Raw genomic sequence first — 26,303 nt, forward strand, 5'->3', positions numbered from 1 at the left:
ATTCTTAGGTATCTCATTATCTGCACAAGCCATCTCAACAACTGATAGCAAACGCCAACCAACGCCATATCACGCAAACCTCAAGGCAAGCAATATCCGTAATTGTCCTCCCACTCAATCACTCGTACTGGCACTCCCGGCTCCGAGGGCTTCCACCGCAAGCTCGGTACACAACCACCCATTTGCTGATCAAAAACAACCTTTACGCTCGCCGTGTTCCTGTTCCCAACTGCTTTGCACCCCGTAATCACGTCCTCATCTGGGTTCCAAAGCACGACTCTGGGTAGCCCCCATTCTTTTGCCTCGGCCAGGGCTGCCTCAAGGAGAACCTGCGTATCGGCGACTTTCTGAGCCTTAGTCTGGCACTCCACCCCATGCACAATTCTCAGAATCCGAAGTTTCTTGGCTGGGATATCATGCGCCCAGTATAACCAGCTCCTCGAGTTGCCCGTCTTGGCGCCCTTGTAAGTGATCGACTTCCCCGTCATTTTCACCGCGTCAAATTCAGCGCGGGCAAGCTGCCATTCTAGACGGGCATAGGTTGGGGCAAAGGCTACATGCGTCTTCTTGCCAGACGGCATGTCTCTGAAGCGAGCGCTGAGCTGGTAGTTGTCTTGCTTGCAAAGCAAAGGGAGATCCTCGAGCCGAAGAAGGTCTACCGTGACAGCATCAGCGCGCCCTGTAGGCCGATATGAGAACGATGGGGCTCGGGGCCGTGGTCCCTCTCCTGGGGTCTGTGGTGGTGAGTCGATAGGCGTGAGGGGGGGCGATTGCGGCAGGGAAAGCAGGATGAGGTTAGCTTGCTTTCCCTGGTATGCCAACCATCCAAGACCGGTATAGTATTCCCTTCCGCTGTCGCTGAAGAACACGCTGCATTCACTGTCTTCGTCCATCCGCTCCTTCACATAGCGGAGCAGATACGCAGCCATGCCTAATCGACGCCAAACCGGTGTTGTGAAGACGTGTCGGATGGTGTAACCATATGACTCCCTAGCAGTTCCATCGGAGACGAGGATCTTTTGGCGTATAGCTTCACAGCTCGCGATGATCTGTCTTGGGTATCCCTTGAGATAGAGGACCCACTGTCGACAGTCAGAGCGAGTAAGCTCATGTTGTGTGAGGTGACGCTCGCGCTCGATGAATTCGTGAGGATTAGTGCAGGCTTCAGCTCTTAGTTCAAGAGCAATGCGCTGCTGCTCCGGCGTGGCTTCGTCGAAGACAATATCATCGAGCGTCAAGCCCATTGGTTGGGCCATGCTGATTTAGGTAGTGTCGTAACTTATTGTAAGTCCGTAGCTCGGCAGGTGGAGATGGAATTTTGCTGATGACCAGGGTTCCAGGCTTTGATGCGAGTGGAGCTCAACGGCTGCAGGAAAGCTGTGGGTCCAGAAAGATGGTTGATGATTTCGTAGTTCGTCTGACGATAATCGGAATGTTAGAAGAGGTAAGGGACCCGGGACTTATATAGGCGGAAGAGGAATGTTACGCCAGGCAGATGGGCATGTTCGAAACTTAGTTGAAGAGGGTTGCTGCACGAGAGTCTGAGAGGCTTCACAAATGTGACAAGACACATTAAACAAGCCTTTCCAAAGCCCTTCACGTCAGCGGGAGAGAGAAATAAGCTTTCTTCTTCCGCCGTGGTGGGCATCCCCCAACCCCGTGATATGTACCTCATGGGGATCTCCAGACCAGACCTGCCCAATTGCACAGGACTCAGCGTCGCACTTGCCCTCCCCGGGTCTTATCATTTTGTCATCATCCGTGGCGTTGAAGAACAGGAAACATGCTAAAAATCTCGCAAACAATCTGGAGACAGCGATTAGGTGTAGGTCGAAAGTATGGAAACAAGCTCATGGGGATTGGGACTGAGATGCGGACAGGGATGACCCGATGCAGTGGTCAAGATAGCGAGTTATGACACTGCAGATCGCATGCATATGCCATCTCTTTGGGACTGGAATCAAGTCCATCCTACTCCTTCCAACTCCTAACTCCAAAGAGACTGGTAGCTTAACCACTACGACGGGTCAAGTGACTTGACCAGATACCGGGAATAGGTCGGGGAGTGTTGACAATCACTGCGGCTTGCATGCCGCAGGACAGCCTTCGGTGGTTGTGAAATCGGACGCCGAAGAGGAGGACAGCCCGGGATACGGACCTCCTCTCTCGGTCCATTACACCCGAAGCTGGGAACCTACCACACCTTTGGAGACAGGTGTAAGCGGGCTTGTTCCGCGGAAGACAACAGCACGCCAATGGCATGATGGGTGAGGTGATTGTCGCTCGCTACAGACACGAGAATGAGCAAACCATGGTTTGCTCGTTGGAGATCGGAGAACCTGAGATGGGACAAGAAAAATGGATGGGTTGTATCACCGTCCACGTCTAAGACCGAATGGCTTGGCATCGCCAAGCTCATTCTTGCCAACTGGATGTTCGCCCCATGAGTCTTGCCTGCTCAAGCCTTTGGGGGAAACCGACGGGGTCGAGATTATAAGGCCGAAAGATTGGAAAATTGAACTAAGTTGCAGTCCCAAGAATGAGTTGGTTGGCCCGGACTGGCAAGAGGTGTCGTCAAAAACGGAGTGGAGCCTAGTGCCGGCAAGCCACAATTGCCACGGCCAACTAGCCCCAAATTGCCCCGCCCTGTGGCTCAAGCGCCAGCACATGAGTGGTCGGAACCGGCACCAACTCATTCCGCAAAATTTCCACGAGCCCTGCCAATTACCAACGCACACAAAATTTGGTCTCGATATCGGTGCATGGTAGCGACTTCGAATCTTTGACGGCCCCGGACACAGCATCAAAGGTACGCGCGACCCCATTTTCCTGCCCACTGTAATTGCCCACGACCCTCCTGCTTTTTACTCTTCATTTTCGCTTTTCGCACTTCTCCAAGCACCCTGCTGGACCGACCTTACTAACACGACAGCATCACCAGACAGTCGACCAAAATGGCGGAACTCAACATCGGAGCGACAGCGTGGCGCCGCGTAGAGGTTGGCCGTGTTCTCAAGCTTGAGAGCGGCAGCCTCGCTGCTATCGTCGAGATCATCGACCACAAGCGCGTATGTTTGAACCCAACCCACCGAGTGGACGCCGAGCACCGAATGGCGATATCTACGATGAAGTGAATCGTGAAATTGGACAGAGAGAACTAAAACAGTGGACTTCAGGCTTTGGTCGACGGCCCCTCCTCCAACGAGAAGCTCGTCACCCCCCGCGGCGAGGTCTCTTTCGCCAACACCCTCCTGACCCCCATCGTCATCGATAAGCTCCCCCGCGGTGCCCGGACAGCTACCGTCAAGAAGGCCTGGGAGGCTGCCGGCATTGACGCCAAGTGGGCTGCCACCAACTGGGCCAAGAAGCAGGAGAAGCAGGAGAAGCGCCAGGCCCTTACCGACTTTGACCGCTTCAAAGTTATGCGGTTGAAGAAGCAGAGAAGGTTCGAGGAGCGCAAGGCTCTCGCCAAGATCAAGTCCTCGGCTTAAGCGTTGGGAATGGGCGTCTTGGTAGATGGGAAGCGTTTGGTTCGGCATGGTTCTCTGGGGGAGGAAAAGATGGGATTTCTGGGAGGGTCAGCATAAGGGTTCAGCACAACACGGATTTGCTGAGTTATTCACTGCGTCTATTTCGGAAGGCCTCTTATGTCACACTCAACAACGATTGTGGCCGGCGTCATGGAAAGTGCGAATTAAAAGCCAAAAATGACATCCACCTCACAAGCAAACCATCGAGGGCAAACTGTCGAGTGCCGAAACTACGGGATTAGGTTGGTGACAGTGAGCTCTGTCCGTTAAAATGAATACCCCAAGAATACATGAAGACAATGCACTTGCCAAAATCACTCTGCCGTCTTCTGTTCTTATTCTTTGCGACGTTTGAGCTACAATACTGTATATAATTCTCCATTCCACATCCATGTGTTCATGACGAAATGGAAGCCTTGATAACAGCTCCTGATCCGCTATCGCGATAAGAGAGCAATCGAGGTCCGTGGTTAGGAGAAGGCAGTTGGGGTGAATCTGGAAATCCCCAGATTACCTAAATGGGACTAGCGTCTTTTGTGGCAGCTTGCGGGTGCTCCAAGCCCTACCTGAAAATTGGAGCCGAAACTTTTCTTCGCACCACGACGAGAGTCTTCCTACCCCCGCATATCAGGTGTTAACGTCAGTTTCGATATCAATGTGAGTGCAGCGCGGGAAGCGATTCCCAATGTCTTTTTACGACCCCTTTAAACGGGACAGACCGTCCAAGGTCGCACTTCAAGCTCCAGCTTGACTTGTTTCCGGGGGGTGGTTTGTGTGTGCGTTAGTTTGCGAAGCCAGGAGAGGAGAACTGACAAGGTCCAACCCACCAACTAGCAGTCAAGATGGCCAACCCCCGTGTCGAGGAACTCCCCGAGGAGGAGACCAAGAAGACCCAAGTCGAGGAGCTCGATGACTCCAGCGACGACTCCGATGTTGAGGCCGGCGACGCCAGCCTCCCCGCCGGCTCGACCACCATGGTCCACTCGCGCAACGAGAAGAAGGCTCGCAAGGCCATCGAGAAGCTGCACCTCACCCGCGTGCCCGGTATCACCCGTGTGACTCTCCGCCGCCCCAAGAACGTGAGTTTTACGTTGGGAAGGGAAGGGCGGTCCTCTGGATTGGGAATGCAGTTTGAGTTGGGCGTGGAATTGAAGTGCGGGGTTATATGGGAAAACGAACGTGGGCTGACTAGGGTGTGGGAGGTATAGATTCTCTTCGTGATCAACAACCCCGAGGTTTACAAGTCCCCCAACAGCAACACCTACATGTGAGTAGAGGAGTCGATGCAGCTTGTCGTTGGGTTTGCGATGCTTGGAATGCTGACCCCGCTTCACAGTGTGTTCGGTGAGGCCAAGATTGAAGACCTCAACGCCAGCGCTCAGGCCGCCGCTGCCCAGCAGCTCGCCAGCCAGTCCGCTGAGCACGACCACGCCGGCCACGACCACTCCCACGAGGGCCACTCCCACGCCGCCAAGGAGGAGGAGGAGGATGACGGCGAGGAGGTCGACGCTGAGGGCATTGAGGACAAGGACATCGAGCTTGTCATGACCCAGGCCAACGTCTCCAGAAAGAAGGCCATCAAGGCGCTGAAAGAGAACGACAACGACATAGTCAACTCGATCATGGCATTGAGTGTCTAGGGTTGAGAGTTGCGTCGTCCTTTTAGCAAAACAAATATAAAGATCAGCCGTCCCTAAGGGGTTGAGGCTGTCTGTTCTGGCATAAGCCTTCTCGTTGGCCAAAATGTACCTCCTTTTTATGACTTGGTTTAGAGATGTCATATGTGCCCCGCCATCAATTCTTGAAAAAGCTCTACACAGTAACATGTGTCTGCCCACGCATTGGGAATGCGAAAGTAATCGAATCTGAGTTGTTGTACCTGCTTCATCTCTCAAAAACTCTAATATAATGTAACCAACTCAGTCAATGCATTGTTTTCTCACATTCAGTGAGTTCTCATTCAAGATTCCATCCCGTCATCCAAGCTTGGCCAGCTCGCGAGATCCCGGAGCTAGCCAACAAGCCCTGCCCGTTGATTCCGTGGAGCAATCACGTGATTGGAGATTCCGCGCCCGGCAAACGTTGCTTGGATTCGGCAGACTCAACGCAACGACAGCGACGCAATTCCACCCCTCCAGACCATCTCAGAACCACCGCAAAAATGGCCGCAGTAGGTTTCCCTCTGTCAATTGAACCCGTTGCCGTGTTGTATCATTGTCCTCTGCTGGGAGGAGCTCCCGGAGGCAAAAGCACCAGGGAACCTAGCACCTCCGAAGCACCAGAGCTGAGCTAATTTTGTGTTTCTCTCTTCGCCTCTTCTAGCGCAGCGCAGCTCTCAAGGTCGACTGGGCCAAGATCACCACCTCGCTCGGCCTGCGCGGCCAGACGGTCGCCGGCCTCCAGGCCTTCAAGAAGCGCAACGACGACGTCCGCCGCAAGGTCCAGCAGCTTTCCGAGCTCCCCACCACCGTCGACTTTGCCCACTACCGCTCCGTCCTCAAGAACCAGGCCGTCGTCGACGAGATCGAGAAGCGTTTCACGGCCTTCAAGCCCGCCACCTATGACGTCTCCCGCCAACTCAAGGCGATCGATGTGTTCGAGGCCGAGGCCGTCAAGAATGCCGAGGCGACCAAGCAGAAGGTCGACTTGGAACTGAAGGACCTGGAGAAAACGCTGGCCAACATTGAGAGCGCCAGGCCGTTTGAGCAGCTTACTGTTGATGAGGTTGCTGCTGCTGAGCCGAGCATTGATGAGAAGACTGCCAAGTTGGTCAGCAAGGGCCGCTGGTCTGTGCCTGGGTACAAGGTATGTTTTGAGTTGGGAGGATTGGGGGTATGTAGGAGGAGGATGCTAACCACGCTGGGGTTTGTAGGAGAAATTCGGCGATCTTTCCGTCCTTTAAGCGGTATCATGAGCTTAGTGCTGCTGCTGCCATCATCACTACGACGATCATCCACTGTTCCTTTTTCCATGTGTACTCTAGCATTGTAGATAGCCTAAGACGCGCTGCTTGGGGGAGAGGGGCTGCCACCGCTGTGGTCAACATCATTGCGGAGGAGAGAATTTTACCTATTTAAAATCCATGCGGTTTTGGGCCAGTTACTCTTGCTGTTCTTTAGCGTTGGTGGACGTGGTGAGGTTGCTTTCCATTGCGATAATACCCCAGGATACATCCAGACATTGTTTGTGTTTAGTGATGGTTCTCTCTCATGTACGCCATGCCAACCAACTTCTTTAGCTTGAGGGCTTTTGGGTAGAATGTATGGATCATGGCCGCTCATGTGCGGGGCATCTCACCATCCATGCCTGCACCATCCCTATGGCTCGTTCTGCCTTGCATACTGGCCTAGGAGAAACGCCTTTGTTGCTTGCGTCCATAGTCACTAGTAAATCCAAGTGGAGGCTCTCACAAGATGAGCCTTCGTCATCTAGAGCGCTTGTTTGGCGAGGGAGGTCTATGTATACTAACACACACTGCGGCTCAAGAAGCGTGCCTTTAGATCTTGGGTCTAGGTGGATGGGTGTGTTTAGGGGGGGGGGGAAGGGCATAAGCAAAGGGGCCAGGTTGTATTTGCCGGTGTTCTGTCAGTCTTGGTGGACCAATTAGGTACTTTGCAGATTTCGTGTCGATGTGCTTGCTGCCCATCATGCTATGGATTCAACAATCTAACTGCTGCTGCCAATGGTTCTAGTTACCTGGTGTGTAGGGTTTGAAATGGGACTGGCATGTTTTTGTTGCGGTGCTGGTTTGTGGTAGGTTTAGTTACCAGCTTATGATGGATATAGGTTCGAGAAGCTGATATGGAGGTAGGATCATACGAGTCTGGCACGGTCTATCTAGAGTTGGGAGTATGTTTTATTCTTCGGCCCATGCGTGGCTGTCTATGTCATCAAGGGGTTTGTATCACTACTGATTGTCAACGTGGTAGTAGGGGATGTAATATCCGAGACAGGCGTGGAGATTATTATCAGGTGTTGGACGAAGGGGGTGGAAATGCCGGATGATGGAACACATGGTTATGAATATGGAAGTGGCCGTGTCGTGGTGTAGGTTTGGGTCATTGTCTTTCCTGTGGGATCTTACAGTGTTAGTGATCTGTAGTTATCAATCGAAGAAGAGGCAGGCTCTAGGCTACGGTTAGTGTAGGCTAGCTAGGACTACCTGATGTGTTTCCCTGCCCATGAATGGCTGTCATTATTTGGTCAGTGGTGAAGGGTTATACAGAGCTCTATGGAAAAAGAGTTGGTTGAAGGATTGCAGTTGCGATTCCTCGTGCCTGGGTGAGGTGGTTATAGCAAGGTCTCAAAGTTGCAGTGTATGGAGCCTGAAACAGTACGAGGAGGCATGTCGAAAGATGCCGCTCTCAGTTGGCATAAGACAACCTTCCATAGAAGGGCAGTGGCGCTAGCTGCATTTGATTGTCGGTTCGTGACAAATTGTAATACCTTTTTGCCCTCTCACTATTATCAGAATACTTACTATTAGTGCGCAAAGTCCGTGGAAACAGCTCGGTTCCAAGTATGCTGCTTCAAGTTTCTGATGCCATCCCCTCTGCGGAAACGGATGAGGTTAATTCATCACTCTGAGCCATAGTAAACATCAGGCCAAATTCCCCAATCGGTTACCCTTTTTTATTCAATGGATCAGTTCATATATCTCAATATTCGGCCTACCTCTTTTGGAGGAGTAGGCAGTTGTATCTAGACAGCCGAATGAATATCTTGTATCAACCAATAGTCGAACTATGATGCCAGAAAAAGAAGACTGGCCGGATGATTGACCAAACAATACAGGACAACTCTTGTATTGTTAAATGACGGACGGATTAGTTTCTTGGATTTGCTGTGCTTCAATGTCCTCCACTCTGATTCAGGCATGTTGAGCCTCAAGCCTAGCGACTGTAGTTTCGACTTTCTGGTTTTGTAGCAATATGTTAACTTGTAATAACATGTTAGAAATCTAAACAGAAGCATATCAGTACGGTTCCAAACACTATCCGAGGGATTGTATCACTTTTTTCGGTGTTGCTAGGCAGCATGGGCCCTTTGTTTACATCGTCCACCATCAACTCAGGGGAACCCTAACCCTCCATATATCATGCCATAGCCTGCTTAATCATCCACCCCACCAAAGCTTCATCCCATCATACAACAATGACGGAGCAGCTTCCGAGCTTCAATTTCTTCAACGACCTACCGATACGGTTTGCACCTCCGAATACCTCGAGTCACCAGCCCAGACCTCTGGAACTGTCAATTTCACAACCCCTACGGAATTACTGCCCGAATCATTCCCGGCAAAAGAACCACTCAAAATGTCCTTCGGCTCCAAAAAGTTCCGCGGCTCCGCCGAATCCAACACCTTCGGCGCCCGCTACCGCGCCATGATGGCCAAGCGCCCCTTCCTCCTCTTCGGCCTCCCCTTTTTAACAGTCATTATCGGCGGCTCCTTCGTCCTCACGCCCGCCACCGCGATCCGGTACGAGCGCCACGACCGCAAGGTCAGGACCATGACGCGGGATGAAGAGCTGGGTATCGGGCAGCAGAGGAGGAAGGTGGACATGAAGGAGGAGTACTACGTGAGTTTTCTTTTGTCACGCTGCAAAGAGACATATTGTTTGTGGGGCTGACATGTGTTGGTTGTTGTGCAGAGATTGGCAGCGAAGGATCTCGACGATTGGGAGCAGAAGCGCGTCAAGAGATTCAAGGGGGAGAGTGATGGTATTTTGTGAAGAGGTGCGCGCTCTGTGTCAGGTGAGATGATGGGGGGTGTTTACGAAGGGGTGATGGAGAAACTCGGCCGCGAGCAGCATAATCTCACCGCCGACTTGCCCAGCCTTCCAACTTTACGAATCCCTCCAGGCCGCAAGTTGGGTTGGGGGTTTGTTATTGTCATTGTCGGCTGACCATAGCAACCCCCAGTCACGCGCGTACAAAAAAAGAGACACGCGCGCCTTGTTTTTGTACGACGATGATTGATCCGATGGTTTGGGACTTACTCGTGCAACATTGAAAAGAGGGCGGCTGTTGTCTTGTCACTATTACGCCGAAAATCTCCGACAGCTGTTACTCGCCCCCCCTTGCCTTTCCAGCTGTTTGATGGGAGAGATGGGGGATGTCAGTTTTCGATCACAATATCAGTTAAGATCACAAAGCAGTACGGCCGAGCGGGATCGACTTCCGGGCACACGGTGATGGTCTCGGGGACTTTTTGATGATGGGGGTTTTGTCTCCGCCATCCTTGGCTTCAAACCCGGACGTTATCTCCACATTTTGACTCTGGGAGCCTCCCGCGCTTTCCCGCGGCCGAGAGTCAAACCAGTCCGTCGGAGAGATCACATATTCAATTTTTTTTTTGTCTCTGAAAGACGGGGAAATTTTTTATATGAGCCGGTTGTTGTCGCACACAAGCCACATTGACAGGGAGTGGTTGAAGATATCGGGGAAATACTCCGGGGCTGGGTAGGGTACTTGACAACTGATATAGTTATCAGAGTCAAAACAGACAAAGACAGGTTGGTTACAGCCGGTGTTTTTGTCTGGTCTCACCTTAGCTTTGGGTATTGCCTAGGATCGGGTCTGCTCATCCGAGGTTGCCGGTGACAAAATCAACAATAGTGGTTGTTGGAACCGGGAATTTGATCACTTTTACCAAGTGTCGGGTTTCCGGATTGCTGGTGATGATGGCTGTAATGGATCCGATTGGATCCAGACCTTGGGAGGAGGAGGAGGATGGGCCCTAGTTGTTCTCAGCGATGGGATGATGACGGTGCTTAGGTTGCTGAGGATTATGAGAGCTCGGGGCTGACGGGGATGCGAGGCTGCAGAAGGAATAAGTGATGGGATTTTTTGACAACACAGAGATGCATGCATACGTTGCCGCCAGCCTTGCTGCTGAGTACCACCACCTCCACCACCACCACCACCAACAATACACAAAACAACGGCCAAAAATATCATCTTTTTTTTTCATCCAACAAGAGGATCTAACTTTTGGGCGCCCGTTCCAACAAGGCAGTAGCTGTAATGTCTAGTGTTTGATGTTTGCAGGGTGCATATGTCATTGACCCCAGTGACCCCTCTTGTACATAGGAGTTTGAAGCCAACAAACCATAAAAGATTTGTTTATGTCAAAAACGCGGGGAGGATTTTCCCTACGCCTCGGGCACAAGCGTTGATCTGCGGATCATGCGCCCGCATTTTGTTTCAGAAGATGGTTTGTGTGTGTTGTCTATGATATAATGTGATCTCGATGCGTCAATGCGTTAGCTCTCTCCGGGGTTTACACACACACACACACACACACACACACACACATGCGGCAAGGGAATCCGAAGGTGATTTGAGGCAATACGATACGGCCGTCGCCGACAAAAGCCACCAAGGTGTTGCCATGTGGTGTTTTGTGTTTTGTTAGTCATAATTTAAAGGAGGCGGGTCGTCAATCCAAAAAGGGCAGGTTGAATAGTAGGGGACTCTGTGTGGGTGTTTACACTTTGCGCCTGCATCTCATGAGTATTTCAAATTATGCGGGAAAGCATTAGTGTTATCTACACACGGTGTCCCCGCGTTGACAGGGCTGGAATTCGTCTGGTCTTTTCAAGAGAGGGGATGAAGGCCCGGCTGTCTGTGTGTGTGCATATGCATCGACATATCTACTTCCCCCCGCGCTTGATGCCCTGTGGGCGGGACTCACAGACTCGCGCAGAGCGGGTAGGCTAAGGTAGTGCCTGTGGTGGGTAGGTATTCAGCTTGTTGCACTGGCGTGAGCCCAGCCTCCTGGTTGGGAATTCGTAAATATTTGTCACTGAAAGCCCAAGAGGCGGTTAGAGAGAAACCTGGTGCGACCTGCTGTGTAAGGCGAGGAGGCTTTTGGCAGGTTGCTTGGTTGAAGATAGGTAGGCTGGAGAGCCTCATCGTCATGGGCGTTGACCCTTGATTGTTGCATTGATCTCTGCGCCCGGTCTGGCGGGATTATGTGTCTGACGCAAAGGGTCATGAAAAAAGATGGGATGGTCGCCGAATAACCTGAAGTAACTTCGCAATTACTTGATGATATCCGCAAAGGGATGTGCGTTGTGAAGATGGGAAACAAAGATCCCGAAAAGGTTTTGAAACGTTTTTTGACGTATTTCGTGCCACCCAACCATCATCCAGTCTGTCAATCATCGAGCTCATTGGGCGAGATAACAACGAGCCCGAAACTGCCGATCATAGTGAGGGGAGGGTTGAAAGGGCTGATGACGGGATGAGTCCTCGATTCCCGGGACGACTGGATGTCGCGAAGTGCCGCCGCCACAATTCCAAGTTGGTTTGTCCATGTTGACAGTCTGGACCGACCTTCACGGGCCGGCCATGGTCTACATACGACAGGGCGATACCGTCAATATTTTGATGTTGGATGCTTCAAACGGAACGATGGCTTGCAGCTCAGGCCTCGAGGCTTGCCGCTGCTGAAAAGTGGCTTGCTGACAACTCGGTGTGGAGCTCAAGGCTGATGATATGATGGTGGGGAACATGTCTCTCTTATTCAAGAATAGACGGAACCTTTCTTACTATTCGGCATGCCGCTCGTCCCGCGTCGTCTTGTCTAGATTCCCGAGCGGTGAACCCCGCTATGATATTCATAGAGTGCTGGCCCCCGGTGTTATCTCCCCAATGTCTCGATTCCCACCTGCAAGGGATGACTGCTGATGGGACATCATGATGGATAAAGTGACTGATGATCAAGAGAAGCAAGGAGGGGACTTGGTGCCAAGATGCAGGTGAGCGGCTGTGGTTCGCACAGATAACTCGCTAGCGATCTGCGGATCAACCACACTGCTGGAACAGCAGGATTTCAAGCCACAGGGCCTGGCGCCGCTTTGGATGTTTTATCCCCGCGTTGATGGCTGCTGGCTGCTGATGACTGGGAGGTTTATCCCAATCTGGCTGTCTAAAAAGGCCAGCGAGGCAAGGCTCTCCAATCATGGGGTTGGAGGACACTGCCGAAGGAGGGGGCGTTCCTTGAGTCCCGTGAGCAGAAGCATTCCAAAGCAAGGTATGAGATTTTCTTTCTGGTTGCCACGAGTTCTTGCTCGGTTCAGTCAGGGCCAGTTGCCCCTTTTGGCCAACGACCGGTCTTGCGAGTCTTGTCGTGATGGAATAATGATGGCGTGTTGAAATTGCGGGAGGATCGGAGTATACAGATCGAAAGAAAGCGTGGGAAGCGATGCCTCAAGAGGCCCTCGGATCGATCTATTTTTCTTCAAAGGTGGAGGCCGAGTGGAGGAAGCAAACATGTTCGCACGTTCGTGGCTTCGATGGGATTCCCAATGTGACTGAAAATCTTGAAATCTTGCGCCCTGTGATCTGCTTGGCTGCGCTCAGTATTTCGCCATTGCCATCACCAATTCTCCCTCCCGGGCCAATTTGCGAGACCTTTCCGGTCGATTACTATCATTTGAAGGCCGAGGGAGGTTGCCGGCCATGGTCCACGGCCCAAGACATCTGTTCCTGCTAACGTGAAAGAGGCAAATGGTCGTCGCAGAAAATTGGCGATTTCTGGGGAGCTCTGGGCAATCGATGGGGCCGTGCCCGATGTGTCGATACCACCCATGTCGCAAGTTGCCCAGCGATGCCCAGCTTTGGCGGGGGAGATGATGTCTGCCCTGATCAGTGATGACGTACCCTTGTACCGATTTTGAGGTTGTAAATTTTAGGAAGCGCATCAGGGTGAATGGCAGCATGTGGAGGGAGGTACTGGAAACCGCGGGTTGCTCTCTGTGATTCCGGGTCAAAGAAATCAATAGGTAGTGAGACGGTGGAGGGCTTCATGAGCCCTCATCTTCTCCTCGGCCGGTATTCACGTTATTCTGACAGCTGAAGCTTGCGCAGAGCGGAGTGGCTTGGATCTGGCCAGTGCTGAAAGAGTGCAGCTCTCATGGCTCGCTTGGGCGGATTGTAGCCCCACTTTTCGATGCATGGTGGTGTGCAGCGCTCGAGCGCCGTGTCCGGGCCACGGAACAGGCCTAGTCAGCCACCGCATCCACCGCCCAATATCACGCTGCTCTCTGTACGTACTCTCCGGGCTGGGTCTTGCATCAGCTGCAGGTACCACATTTCTCGTCATGCCCGATCGGCAGCCTGCCATGAGCATGGGGGAGAAAAGCCCTCCATGCGTATATATCCCCGCTCCTCCCACCTAGCTGTACCTATCGAGAGCTCCCGGTCTTCAGCAAGCCTCACCAACCACTACACAGATACCCTCGAATGTCCGGGTCCAGTCCAAGAGCCAACCACGGCTAGCCACCTCTTACAGACTATCAACTATATCTACCTCACCACCCACCACTCACCAGACGGCCGGTTATGTTCTGTGGCCTTCCTCACCACCACCACACCAGTCATCGAGCCCTCCGCAGTTTCCGGAGTCACAACCGTCTTAGAAGCGAAGCTGCCTCACATTCAACCATGCACTTCCGTCACCACCACAGCCAGCCGAACAGTGCCAGCTCGCTGGCCAGATCCTCCATGGAGTCCTCATCATCTTCAGTATCACGACCTTCAACGAGCGGAGGAAAATCAGAACTTTCAGTCGACTGGGACCCGCTCCGTCTTCACCCACCTCTTGCCTGCGCCCCGGTTCCACATCTTCCCGAGGAGACATCCAGCAGACGATATCAACCCCACGAGCTAAGGCAAGCTCGATCTATGCACAATCTCCGAGCCCAACAACACAACAACCACACATCCCGGCACAACTACCAAGCCTCAACAGCAACTGTCATCTATGGGGGATTTGACTTTGGGTTCGACAATAGTAGAAGCCATCAGACCTCGGCCAGAAGACCACCCTCACCAACGCCAAGCACTGCTTCGGATGCCTCATCACTGGACGGCACTCGGGATGCCGAGGAGTGGGGCGATAACTTCATCGTTACGCCCCTCCCGGCCCCCCGCCGTCGCCCCCACCTTCAACACCCCCCCGGACAACCGGCCGCCCTGTCCGAGGCCGACAATTTTATCAAGAGGGGCGGCTGGAAAAGACGAGGAATCGTCTTTGTGAGCGACACACCTGCTCTGGCTCCTGAGGAGGAGACTTGGGAGATCTAAACAATCTTTCAGCTCACTGTACCATCATCGACTATACTATTTTCTCTTTTGTCTTCCCTCTGTACACTTTTAATTTCCTTTTTCCACATGTACATGACCCAAAGTGGGTCTTTTCTGCATCTTAGCCGGCGTTGGGTATTTTTTTTTGAGGCTTTCTAGGTCAAGGAATGGGTCACCATCAGTTGGTCAGGACATCGACTGGGCCCTTCATTGAAAGATTGGTCATGTCATTTGTGCATTTGGATGGAGTTTCATACATCACTCGAGATACCACTTTTTTTGTTACATTTTTCTTTGGATATGGGGGAGTGGGTTACCGCTACTACAACGGGTTACGGGCTTTAGGTGCCCATTTAGGAAATCCCGAGCCTATACATGCAAGCAAGGGCGGCAGTGGATGGTCAGGCAATGGTCAGACAGACAAAAAATAAACACTTTTTTCACCTTGTGCTTCATCTTCATCTGATCTCGTTGTGAAATCGGCCGTTACAGAATAAGCTTTTGTTTTGGCCAGTGCATTAGAAGATCACACTATGCTTCATCTTCAACTGATGTTTTTCCCCCCCTTGCAGCAGAATTGTTTTGTTTCAAGTAGCTGTACACTCGGGTAAGAAAACATTCGACTCCATCACCGGACAAGTCTGTGTGTAAGTCGAGAACAGGCCCAAAATGGCATCACCGAGCCACATCGGCAAAACACGGGAATAGCGTTGGCAAACACAAAGTGTGCCTATACAACAAGAAAACGAAAGGTCAGAGATTGCCGCAGTCACAATAGGTGTGGGTGACAAAAAGAAGTCATGAGGCCAGAAAATGGCTGAGGTGTGCATGAGCCATCCCTTGCTTCCTTTTGATTCGTGTACCTTACCTGGTGTACCTGCCTTGCCTGATGACAATAACCCCTGCCGTGGACATGCTGCAAGCACTACCGAAGCCACGCATGCCTTCTTTGTGACTTCCTCTTCCAGGAGCCATCTCTCTTTCCTCTCATTGTGAAAGCCGAGCCTCACCGAGCCGAACATACGAGCCGAGAATCTGAGTATGTATCTCCGTCTCCGCGCGCACTCCCCCGCCTCCGGTCATCGCAAGCCAAGAGGCTCTCACAAGGCGACTGGAACCATTTCCAGTATCCCTTGATTAAACAAGACGACTCGATATACGTGGCCCTCCGTGACCACCAAGTGGTCGTCACACAAAAGCCACCCTACCTATCTGCCATGGATGTCATGTCGCCCATGGCCAGTTTTTTCTTGTCCAAGGTTGAGTCATCCAAAAACAAAAACCAAAAAGGCGGAAATTACACTACCTACCCTCCCGCCTAATAGCCTGGGCAAAAACGTTCCCGTGATGGAAAAAAACCTGTGGTGATAACATAAACCTTCCTTGATTTTTTTATGGTGTTTTCCCGTCCCTTGGCACCCACCACCACCACAAATTCACACAACTCCGTGCAAGTCCATTGGGTCTTGGCAGGGCAGGGTGACAATCATGGGTGTCCATGATGATGACACATTCAATCCCGCTCATCTGCACGAAATCCGTCCTGCACTATTCATACCCTTGCTTATACCGCAACTGATGAACTCATCACCTCACCCTGCCCAACAGCATCACAGTGACAACCGGCCGGCCGGCACTCCTCCAGAAAACACTTCTCATCATGGCAGCACCGTCTCTTCAATGAAACCTCACCCTCCACTCAAAACCAGTTCCCATCCCCAACTTATTACAACATCTTCCATACCTCAAATTACAGCGTCACATATCCCACTCTTCCACTCACAAAACTTCCCTCGCCCATCATCCTACCCACTGCCGGCTCTCTCGGATAGTCTCGCTTATACCATCAAAAACTAGCGGTCAAGATACTCCGGCCTTCATCAAATCAAGAGGCGAAAACACACTCTCCCACCTAAAAAAAACTCCATGCCAATACTCCAAAATGCAACCCGGCACACACCTTCTTACACAACACTTCTCTCTTAAACTTCCAATGCCCAACTTTTCCATCCCGTTCCATCCAGAACAGCCATTTTTCTCCCCTCTGCCCCTTGGCTTACACCCATCCGACCTAGCCAGTGTACCTGCATCCCGCCCCCGCATCCTTATCCTTATCGGGCATACCACACAGGAAAACATCATCAACAATCCCTACCTTACCCATCCATCGTACCTGCAGAGTGAACAATTTTCACCGCACTGCTGAAAAGAAAAGATGACTTGCATGCCTTGGGCTGGAATGCACACAGCTGAGAAAACTGCAACCTCACGGCTCACGCGGCAAAATTCTCAAAAACTAACACCAGCACCGTCTCATCGCCGTCGTAGAGTGTGTGTGTGTGTCAAATGATCAATTGATATCTAATCACATCTACATCTTGTAACTTGCTCTCATAGAAGCTAAACCTGTTCCTGTCAAAAAACATCAAGCAAAGCTGTCACACCAAGAAAATCTCTCCTACGGAGCATACCCTCCTTTTCTCCCTCCGACTCTCCTGCAGGTACCACACACACCGAGTAGGGAGTAGCGTCGGTACCTGAACCACCATCCGATCTCCCGCAGTAGCCAGCACCAGCCAGCCTGCCTTCCAAAGAAGTCATCCCATCACAGCACCTCAATACGACCCCTCTCTCCCGTCATAATAACTCTCCGCCACAAACGAATTCATATCCCCCGGCCAGATCCTCGTCGACCTAACCGGATGCCCACTCTTCAAGCTCAGCCACGGCAACTTCGCCCCTCCTTCATTCGGCGCCCACATCGCAATGGCAATATGATTCTCCGTCCCATTCGTGTAAATAATCCCATCCGGCACATGGAACTCGTTCTGAGGTCCAAATTTGGGAATATATCTCCCAAACTGATAGCCATTGACATAAAGCCATGCCCGGCAGCCATTCGCCGCCCTCTTGCTCTCGTCCGTCTCCTGAAACACAAAGCTCAGTGGCGTATCGTATATTCTGTCCCAGTTGATCGTCAACTTCGCAGACCAAAACCCAACACCTGGCTTGTCGAGTCCGTCCTTGAATGGATTATTCGAGGTATCCCCAGACAGCGGAGCTCCCGGAAGGTGGTAGCCCATTCTCTCAGCAAACAGACCCCCTTCGTTCAGAGGGCCCCTCACCTTGTCTGCATAATACTCCCCCTTCCAGTTGCCCGTCAGCTTCCAGTCAATGGGCATGGCGATATTGTGCACAGTTTCGTCAAATATACCGTAGTTCATGATACCACGCGGCGACTTCATGCGGTTTGCCCCTACTATCAGGTTCTCCTCCAAGCCCATGTTGTCGACAAGGACAGTGAGGTTGTAGTTGACCAGGTTGTCGTAGTTCACCTCCAAGTCAGGAAGATAGTACAGCGTATCGTTGCCCTCGGTGCCGAGATTGCCGTCAAAACTGTAAAGGAATTGGTCGTTGAGCCAGACAGAAACTGCAAATCCCGGGCCGCCCTGGGTGTACAAGTTCAAGGCCGCCTTCACCCTTGCCGCCTGGAAGTGGCCTCTGAAGACGAGCACTCCAGTGTGAAATCCATAGTCGGAGCCGTAAAGAGAGGTGGGTGTGTATGCAGGGGCAGTGTCGGTGTTGTTGGTCATGAGGACTGATCGAAGCCAGCCAGAATCGTCGTAATCCGACTGGATCTCAGGCAGACAGTCACGGTAATTCCACTCTATTCCAGTGACGAGATCCGGCGTCCCAGTATTGTTGGCAGACTTGTAGTCAATTGTGACTACCCAGTTACCATGCTCATTAAGTGTGTAATTCACTGGGTCGGAATTCACAGTGAGCGTTCGAGCGAGGAGTGGAACGTTCATGATCTCGAGTGTGGTTGTCTCGTTGAAATCACCCATCAGGATCAGGCCCGTGGTGATCCCGCCCTCAAGCCAAGTCTCGGCTGCTGAACGGATCAGATAACCGCCGTAAACAATGATCGATGATGCGCCCTCGGAGTACGCTGGGATCAAATCCACCGTCCAGTATTTGTAGGCAGATTTTCGATCTGTAACACACAAAGTGTTAATTAAGAACCCATCGTCGCAAGTACTTCTTCGCTGTGCAATACTAACTTTCGAAGTGCATATACACATAATTGTTGATCACTGCCCATTGTCTATCTGGACCGATTGTCCACTGAGCAGCAGTCGTATTTATGTCAGCGAAAAGATTGACACCGCTGCTTTCAAGGATGGGGTCTGCCCAGGGGTGGGTGAAGCGAAGCTCATGATACTCGCCAATATTTCCGTAGATCACAATGGTTGTCTTGTTGTAGCTGTTCCAGGTGAGAATTTCTGCCGAGCAGTAAGTCATAAAGAACCCGCCGAAAGGGTAGTCCGTGACGAGTAGCTTGGAGTCGCGACCAGACAACACAAAGTTGGCTGATCTTGCCGGCAGATGCCACCTCCCGGAGGCTGTGGGTAGCTTGAGAGTGAAGGCAACGTCGTCAGTCTGACGATAGTCACGGTGACGGATAACGTAGAATGTGCCGAAGTCGCCGGTGAGCTGAGTTGCAACAAGCTTGTCGTCCGTGGAATTCATCTGAAACCCAACTATGCCTTCGGTCATGTTTTCGAATGGCATTGCTGCCAAGTACCCTGGAGAGACTTTGAAAAAGTTGGCTTGAAGCTTGAGCTCAGAGTATTTGGGTCGGCCAATGGTGCGGTCTTCAGCAATTGCCTGAAGAAGGTGTCAGCTCGTGATGATCAAATCACAAAAATTGACAGACCGCTCCATAGTCATAACTGGTGTAGACATAGGGATCTCCCAAGTTACCCCAGTTTGTTCCGCCAAAGATCTGGACGTGGTCAATGTTTGGCTCCTAAATAAGTCCCTGCAAAGACACTCACCATGTAGACGTTGAAAACCTTCACACCGACCGCATAGCTGTTCTTGAAGAGCACGCGAGCCTGCACGTCGTCGAACAGCTTCACGCACTCATCATATCCCACAGACCCCCAGGTGTCATAAGCGCCGCCCTACGTGTTGAGTGTGTCAGTTTCGCAAAATCAGAGTAAGAAGGTCTCGGTAGTCATTTGATTCTTACTTGGAACTACAACTAGTCAGCGTCTCTGGAGCAATGCAAGATGGCGGAGTAGATCGCATGAGACTCACCTCAGGGATTGTGTAGGGGGTTCCTGGACTCATGCCGATATGCTTCGACCAAAGATCTGTGTAGGTAGCATTCTCTGGCCAATCCTTCGCCGAACAGTCGAGACCAAAGGGATAAAGATCATGACCGTAGATATCAACTTCGCCCACACCGATGCCGGGGCGACTGTTTCCGGCGGGCCAAGCGTCGTTGTTGATGATGGGAATAGTGATGCTCGCGTTCTTTGCCTTCTCGATGAGCCATTGCATATATCCGTTGTCAGGAAATCCTTTGTAGCTGTCGGTGGACATGCTGGAGATATTGTCAACTGACTATCAGAAACGCATTCTGGACTGGCACCAACGAACGTGTATTCATTCTCTACCTGATAGAGAATGACCGGTCCTCCGTTGTCGACCTGCCATTTGGCCATGAGATTGGCAACCCTGACGACATAGCTGGTTGTGGAGTTAGCCTCAGTGCTGCGGATAGCCTTTGGTGACTCAACCTACTTTTCAGCAGCCTGTAGAAACTCGAGGTCGGCAGTTCGTAGAGTGGGCGTGGTTCTCTGCAGCCAACCCGGCAAGCCGCCTCCAGTGACTTCGCCATCTGCCACTGTGTCAGCTGTGTCTTGCTTGACTCCAGGGAACGGGGAAATAAAACTTACTGATGTAAGGCCCTGGCCGGGCAATGACATATAAGCCATTCGTCTGAGCGAATCCTATAAACAAGTCCAAATCAAACCAACCAACCTCGTCCCACTCTCCCCTCAGTGGCTCCAACATCATCCAGGGGACATAAATACTGACGGCATTGAAGCCCATGGCTTTGATCTTGGCCAGCACATCGCACCACAGCTCGGGGGACCGTGGCAATCGGAAATAGTGGAATTCTCCGCTGTACAGCATGATCCGCTCGCCATAAACGCTGAGTGAGTTGTTGTCATAAGTCACAGCAGGGCCTTGCCAGCCTTCGGGGCGGACTTTGATACGTTCCTGTTTGTAGTTGTAATACGAGAATGGGGAGGACGTGTAGAAGTTTGAGGTCGAGTTCGTGATTGGGTTGGAGACCGGTGTAGAGGTTGAACTGTTGACTGGGAGCTGCGGAAGAGGAAGTCCCCCTACCGGCCCGGAACTGATCGTATGGTTGAGCTGCCAAGTGTAGTTTGGCATGACATAGTGTATAGTCGCCAGAGCTGGCGCCATGAGGGAGAGAGCCAAAATCATGGCGAGGATGCTGGGGAGTCTCGCCATTGTGCCTTGGTGCAGACTGAATTCTGTCTGGGACCGTAAATTGGTGAGAAGAGATGGTCCTTGAAGGTCAAAGGTAGAGGATCTGGATGAGCGGAAAGGGTTTGGAGACTTCCAACGAAGGCCGGGTGCCAGATGCTGGACGCCTACCTTCTCTGGAATCAACGTTGCTGGACGTCTCCTTCCTCTTTATACCGGCAACCTGTCCCGGCCGTCCCCCCAGTTTCCAGGCTGCGGCCATGTTTTGGGTTCCATGGCCGGAGCTTGACCGCCTTGCCTACCTAGTAGAATACTGATGTTTCGCCTGGAGAGAGGACCGCCGTATCCTCATACCATTAAAGGCGGAGACATGGGTCCCGCTCACTTGCTTCATCAGACAAGGTAGGAAGTGACATTGTTGGTGCACTTTCCACCTCCCTACTTGAACAGCCCTCCCCGCAAAACCTAAAACCAAACAATTGACAGGATCGAATCCATACTTACCCCTCTCGAGGTTCCTCATCTCAATTCCGAGTTCAGACGATGCGGGAATGAATGGGAAGCCCGCACCATATTCGCCGAAGACAAACGGCCAGCGGAAACACAGGCCGAAGCTGAAGGCCGCAAAATACTGCGGCAGAACCAACAGAGGTTTGTGAGTGACATCATCTTGTGAGATGAGGAAGTTGCAACATGTTGCACAACACGAGTTCTAGTGACATCTATTCTATCCTGTCTAACTCGAACTGCTTGGCTGGTAGTTGGGCCATATCAAGAGAGACACGCGCAGTATCACTGTGGTTGAATGTCATGTTGACAGACGGGAAGCCCTTCAAGATGCCCGCTTCTGTCCTCGACACACAGGCAGTGGGACTGACATGGACATCTTGGGTGGGCTGCCAGCTTCCAGATCTGACCACTCCTCGCTAGTGTTGCCGTCATCCTCGGGCCACTGCGGTACAGAGATCATGTCGGCAGCCACACCGTCCCTTTTCCAGACCCGGCCATCTTTCATGACAAAACTGACATTCCGCAAAGCCTTCTCGTCCTTTCGGGGGTCGGTCTCCAAAGCAATAATGTCCGCTCGATTACCCTTCTCAAACCACCCAAACCTGAACCCAGAAAGATCTCCACCACAAGCTTCCCAACCGGAAATAGTCGCCGCTTCCAGTGAGTCCTCGACAGAAACGCCGCACTGTATCATGATCTCGACTTCCCGTGCATTGAGGCCGTGACTGAACGTCCCGGTGTCCCCACCAGCAGCCAAGCGCACTCCATGGTCGTACGCCCTTTTGACCCTAAGCTTGCACTCCCGAAACATATCGGCAGGCAGCGCCTCGGCAGTAGCCAAAGTAGGGATCCATATTGTCTTTTTCTCTACCATTTTCTGGAAGAGTGGCTGCTCCAACTCGGCGGTATCCTCAAAGATGTGTTCAATAGTTGTGACACCTGCGTCTGCTGCCCACAGCGCGGCCTTGGTTTCGCCAGCGTGAGCAGCAACAGGAATCTCGGCTAGTTGTGCTTCCTTGACGATAGCTTCCATTTCTTCCTTGGAGTACAACGGAACTGCCGGGTTCCTCCTCTTTGGGGGGAACAAGACCCTTCCACCGGGTCCAGGCACATCTGGAGGGAACCGCATCGTTTTGCGTCGGTAATCACTGTAAAACTTGATCAAGTCGGCACCTTCCCCGACCCTCCTTCGGACGGCAGCTCTGACCCCGTCAACACCATCTGCAACGTCAGATGCTCGTGGGACAGAGAGTCCGAGTCCATTCCCGCCCAGCTTGTTTTCTACTCTGAGTTCATAGGAACCAGAGCTGGCAAGGGCGTCCGTGGCAACCAGGAGCCTTGGGCCGGGGGTCAAGCCGCGGTTGACGCAGTCCCGCAGATTAGCGTCGGCGTTCCCTAGGGCTTCGGTCCCGAGATCTCGGTAGGTGGTGTAGCCTGCCAGAAGAGCAGCGCGGGCGTGATTTGTTGCGCGGACGATGCGCTCGACAGCTGACTGGTCGCGCATTTGTTGGGTGCCATTGCGTTCTCTGTGATTGTTGTTAGCCATCAAATCAGTAATTCATTTGGAAGAACAGGGGCCATACTCGTAGGAGTGAAGAAAGATGTGGGTGTGGGAGTCTACTAATCCAGGAAGCACCACCTTGCCAGTGAGGTCGATATCCCCATCTTTGGCGGAGAAGCTCTCCCCGGGGCGTTCGGTAACGCTCACAATCTCGCCCATCCCAGGGTTGACTTCTATTGAGACATTCTTCACGAATGCCTTCTTTTTGGGGTCGAAGAGGAGGGAGGTGTGTATGTGGAATGTGGTTGACGGAATTGTCATGATGACAGAGTGGGGCACACACATCTTTGCTTTGTAGGTGTATAGGACAGTGAGGGGAGCGGGAGTAGACATAAATGACCACGGAATTGCAAGGTGAAGGAAGGGAAAGGCGGAGGTGATCACTTATAGATAGATGTTGGGATGTCTTTAAATGAACCAATAAAAAAGGGGTTCCCTTGGGGCTGTCAGTGCAGCCGTTGGAGTTGCACCTGTGACAAGCAACAGAGTGGCCTTGTGCACCTTGATGGCCAGCCTGGCCGCAAACACACCCACTCAGCAGCACACAACACATACAAAGAAATTTTACAGCGCACACAAAACTGGAGCGGTGAGATGAGAGACGGAGGTGGTCAAGACCAATGCGGTAATTCCACGCATCATTATATTACAATTTTTGTAAATTCATTACACCATCTCACCGTCACTCACTTCTGGTTCTTCTTCCTGAGCGTGGCCTCGTCCTCTGCTTGCAGCTCGGCATCGATCTTGGCGCCTCGAGATGGCTCGTTACCGTGCATCTTGGCCTATCAAACATGATGTTAGCCCATCTGATAAAATAATCGAGCATGATGACGGGAACATACAGGGAGTGTGGGGTCCTTCTTGAGTTGGGCTGTCTCTACAGAGTCTTCTGAGCCCTCATCCTGTCGCTCAGCGGCAGCACGGTTGACAAGAGACCGGTTATCCTCTGGTTAAGGTAGAGTTGTTAGTACTTTAGGATTTAGGAAACGACGATGCTGGAGGATTCGTACTGGGATCATTGTTGTTGTGAGAGTGCTTGACGCCTTCGTGGAATCGGTCTGACCCAAGCTCAGAGGACTTGGCGTTTCTCTGGTCGCCGGCCTCATAAACCTGGCTGTTCCCGACGTTGGAGTTTCCTGACATGATGAAATATTTGATTGCTTTGGTGTCAGAATAAGTAGTAAGAAGGACGGTTGTTTGGGTGAGGTTGGGTTGAACATGAGGTGAAGTTGTGTCAGCCCACAGAGCTCTCCCGTCCCTTGAATATATACATGATCACACAACAGGCCTTTGTAGATCGTCAGTTACTCTTTAACGTCATGGCCTCACACAAGCGCAGCAATGGCTTTCTTGGGACCCATCTACGGGCATGAGCTCACTGGATCTGCTGGGGAGGTTGGCGTGGTGAGCGCATACGTCATAGAAACCCACAAAAGAAGAGGAAACAGTGGGGCATAGCACAACACACTTCCCTACTATACATGATAGGCATACAGTGAGTTATCCCGATCATGAAAATGCCACAGAAAGGCAGGCGATAGACAATGTGCCCAGCTTGTTGCTATTATCAGCTCGGAGAGAGCGCTTTTGTGCTGTGTACAAGGAGGATATCCCAGATCGGAGCCGATGGTTTTAGGGCCGAGACAACGGAGATGCTAGCGGCTTGGCAAAGAATTGGAGCGGAACAAGGATGGAAGCTGCAGCATCGTGATCTCCGATTGGTTAGAGCTCCCCGCTTGAGGTAAGTGGCCCAAGCTCCCAAGACGCTCACGGTGTTTGCCTGCTGCGGACTTCCTTGCAGTCAACAACGACATCCAACCACAGTGCAAACAAAGCAACCAGACCAACATAAGCCCAGACACACCATTTTGAGCCTCAAAACATCAAGTGAAGACAAAATGGGTTTCTTCGTCAGTACATCCCCTAAACCCATCCTTAAACATGATCAATTATTGACTCATCCTCACTTACAGCGCAAGACCAAAGATATCATCACCCTTTTCCACAAGGCTAGCTCGCCAGGCTCGAAACGAGTGGCTGCTTTGCTCAAGCAAGCCCAGGTCGAGGCAGCTGAAAAGGATCTGAGGCCTGAGTTTGATCTCGAGGTCACTGAGCAGCCTCCTACTCTCGATCAAGTCAAGACCATTCTCGACTATGTCGGCCAACCCGGCATTTCCTCGGTTATCAAGGGCGCCACCAGTGAGAATGAGGCGCTTCAGAAGTTCAAGCAGAGCGCTGACAGCTTCCAAAAACCTTTGGTATGTCTCCCTTGTACTTTATATCAATGGGGGGATGCTAACTTGTTGCTCGATGAAGGTTGTCGACTGGGCCAATGGCAAGGCTCACGTAGGAGAAAACGAGTCTGAGATCCTGAAGATGCTCAACGCTCTCCCCAAGAAATAGAGTGGCATCTTTGCCAAGCCCCTTTCTATCTCTCTTTTTGTTTTGATATCAAAGAATCATCTTCTCCCCTCTCTGTATGTTAGCGAAGGATACTGGTGCTGTTGGGCATGTACGTGATGAATTAGTACTGTGTTCTCTTTAAGACCTCGTGTTGTTGTTCATATGCAAAGTTGATTTTTCATGTGACAGGTAGAGAGAGTATGGCCTCAGCACAGTGTATTGAGGGGGAAAAGTTAAATGTCTATTGTAAAGGTACCGCCAAAGGTCGACAATGGAGTGCGGAAGAAGTGAATAAGGGTGCTTGGGTGAAGAGGTAGGCGGGGCAACGCTCCTGGGTTGCTTCTGGCAGAGTCCCTCATTCAAGTCGAGCTCACCAGCAAGAGTCGAGATTTCTACGACAGGATTTGATATTGCCTGCATCACCTGAGAGACAATTCACTTTCTCAACAAAAGTAGGGTACACGCATGACTCTTTTTGCTCGCCACGACCTTTTCACTCAACAACCAACACTTCCCCTACGGCGACTTCTTCTTCTACGCAACCTTTTGTCCGTACAATCCTTTCCACACAACCTTCTTCCACACAACCTTTTTCCACATAACCTTCTCACAGATAACCTTTTTTCATTGTCTATCCCGCAGCCTTTTCTTCTCTCATCACCTTCCGCACCACATTCTATACTTTCACGGGTGGGTTTATTGTTTCCCGCCTTTTGGCTTTTGCCAATTCTCGATTTTGCTTGCGAGATTTGCCCAAAAAGTCGACCTTCGTGAAGTTTTGGCAGTCTTTGCCGACTTCTCCAGGCTACCTGCTTGGCCATTACAAGTTCTACACGACCACGAGGAACCACTCTTCGACTATTTCCTCTTCTCGCCAGCGGCCAGGGAAG

General features: G+C 51.7%; 10 protein-coding genes across 10 annotated transcripts; 6 read left to right on the forward strand and 4 right to left on the reverse strand.

Annotated features, from left to right (window-relative positions):
* Window positions 1–80: 80 nt before the first annotated feature.
* QC762_114340 (uncharacterized protein) lies at window positions 81–1,256 on the reverse strand (the record flags this gene model as incomplete). Its single annotated transcript, XM_062885852.1, has 1 exon — window positions 81–1,256. The coding sequence occupies one exon, from the start codon at window positions 1,254–1,256 to the stop codon at window positions 81–83; it is 1,176 nt and encodes a 391-aa protein (XP_062748863.1).
* A 1,098-nt stretch (window positions 1,257–2,354) lies between these two features.
* QC762_114350 (uncharacterized protein) lies at window positions 2,355–3,491 on the forward strand (the record flags this gene model as incomplete). The annotated part of the gene is made up of 3 exons (XM_062885853.1): window positions 2,355–2,809; window positions 2,942–3,068; window positions 3,177–3,491. Exons 2-3 carry the CDS (start codon window positions 2,955–2,957, stop codon window positions 3,489–3,491), a joined length of 429 nt encoding a protein of 142 aa, XP_062748864.1. The 5' UTR covers window positions 2,355–2,809; window positions 2,942–2,954.
* Window positions 3,492–4,372: 881 nt separating this feature from the next.
* On the forward strand, window positions 4,373–5,170 carry EGD2 (GAL4 enhancer protein; the record flags this gene model as incomplete). Its single annotated transcript, XM_062885854.1, has 3 exons — window positions 4,373–4,609; window positions 4,739–4,797; window positions 4,867–5,170. The coding sequence occupies 3 exons, from the start codon at window positions 4,373–4,375 to the stop codon at window positions 5,168–5,170; spliced, it is 600 nt and encodes a 199-aa protein (XP_062748865.1).
* Window positions 5,171–5,691: 521 nt separating this feature from the next.
* Window positions 5,692–6,696, forward strand: ATP7 (ATP synthase d subunit; the record flags this gene model as incomplete). Its single annotated transcript, XM_062885855.1, has 3 exons — window positions 5,692–5,700; window positions 5,853–6,335; window positions 6,403–6,696. 3 exons carry the CDS (start codon window positions 5,692–5,694, stop codon window positions 6,430–6,432), a joined length of 522 nt encoding a protein of 173 aa, XP_062748866.1. The 3' UTR covers window positions 6,433–6,696.
* Window positions 6,697–8,651: 1,955 nt separating this feature from the next.
* On the forward strand, window positions 8,652–10,741 carry COX16 (Cytochrome oxidase assembly). The gene is made up of 2 exons (XM_062885856.1): window positions 8,652–9,109; window positions 9,182–10,741. The coding sequence occupies exons 1-2, from the start codon at window positions 8,846–8,848 to the stop codon at window positions 9,260–9,262; spliced, it is 345 nt and encodes a 114-aa protein (XP_062748867.1). The 5' UTR covers window positions 8,652–8,845; the 3' UTR covers window positions 9,263–10,741.
* Window positions 10,742–13,880: 3,139 nt separating this feature from the next.
* QC762_114390 (uncharacterized protein) lies at window positions 13,881–14,624 on the forward strand (the record flags this gene model as incomplete). Its single annotated transcript, XM_062885857.1, has 1 exon — window positions 13,881–14,624. The coding sequence occupies one exon, from the start codon at window positions 13,881–13,883 to the stop codon at window positions 14,622–14,624; it is 744 nt and encodes a 247-aa protein (XP_062748868.1).
* Window positions 14,625–16,102: 1,478 nt separating this feature from the next.
* Window positions 16,103–20,960, reverse strand: QC762_114400 (uncharacterized protein; the record flags this gene model as incomplete). Its single annotated transcript, XM_062885858.1, has 8 exons — window positions 16,103–18,621; window positions 18,689–19,295; window positions 19,345–19,413; window positions 19,466–19,594; window positions 19,731–20,019; window positions 20,076–20,165; window positions 20,220–20,316; window positions 20,375–20,960. The coding sequence occupies 8 exons, from the start codon at window positions 20,958–20,960 to the stop codon at window positions 17,240–17,242; spliced, it is 3,249 nt and encodes a 1,082-aa protein (XP_062748869.1). The 3' UTR covers window positions 16,103–17,239.
* Window positions 20,961–21,768: 808 nt separating this feature from the next.
* Window positions 21,769–23,340, reverse strand: QC762_114410 (uncharacterized protein; the record flags this gene model as incomplete). Its single annotated transcript, XM_062885859.1, has 2 exons — window positions 21,769–22,972; window positions 23,030–23,340. The coding sequence occupies 2 exons, from the start codon at window positions 23,338–23,340 to the stop codon at window positions 21,769–21,771; spliced, it is 1,515 nt and encodes a 504-aa protein (XP_062748870.1).
* A 353-nt stretch (window positions 23,341–23,693) lies between these two features.
* QC762_114420 (uncharacterized protein) lies at window positions 23,694–24,633 on the reverse strand (the record flags this gene model as incomplete). Its single annotated transcript, XM_062885860.1, has 3 exons — window positions 24,021–24,633; window positions 23,853–23,956; window positions 23,694–23,792 (listed from the first exon to the last, which is right to left on the reverse strand). The coding sequence occupies exons 1-3, from the start codon at window positions 24,151–24,153 to the stop codon at window positions 23,694–23,696; spliced, it is 336 nt and encodes a 111-aa protein (XP_062748871.1). The 5' UTR covers window positions 24,154–24,633.
* Window positions 24,543–25,413, forward strand: QC762_114430 (uncharacterized protein; the record flags this gene model as incomplete). The annotated part of the gene is made up of 3 exons (XM_062885861.1): window positions 24,543–24,920; window positions 24,984–25,268; window positions 25,327–25,413. Exons 1-3 carry the CDS (start codon window positions 24,909–24,911, stop codon window positions 25,411–25,413), a joined length of 384 nt encoding a protein of 127 aa, XP_062748872.1. The 5' UTR covers window positions 24,543–24,908.
* Window positions 25,414–26,303: the final 890 nt, after the last annotated feature.

This window comes from Podospora pseudocomata (genome assembly GCF_035222375.1).
Source record: "Podospora pseudocomata strain CBS 415.72m chromosome 1 map unlocalized CBS415.72m_1, whole genome shotgun sequence".
NCBI lineage: Eukaryota > Fungi > Ascomycota > Sordariomycetes > Sordariales > Podosporaceae > Podospora > Podospora pseudocomata.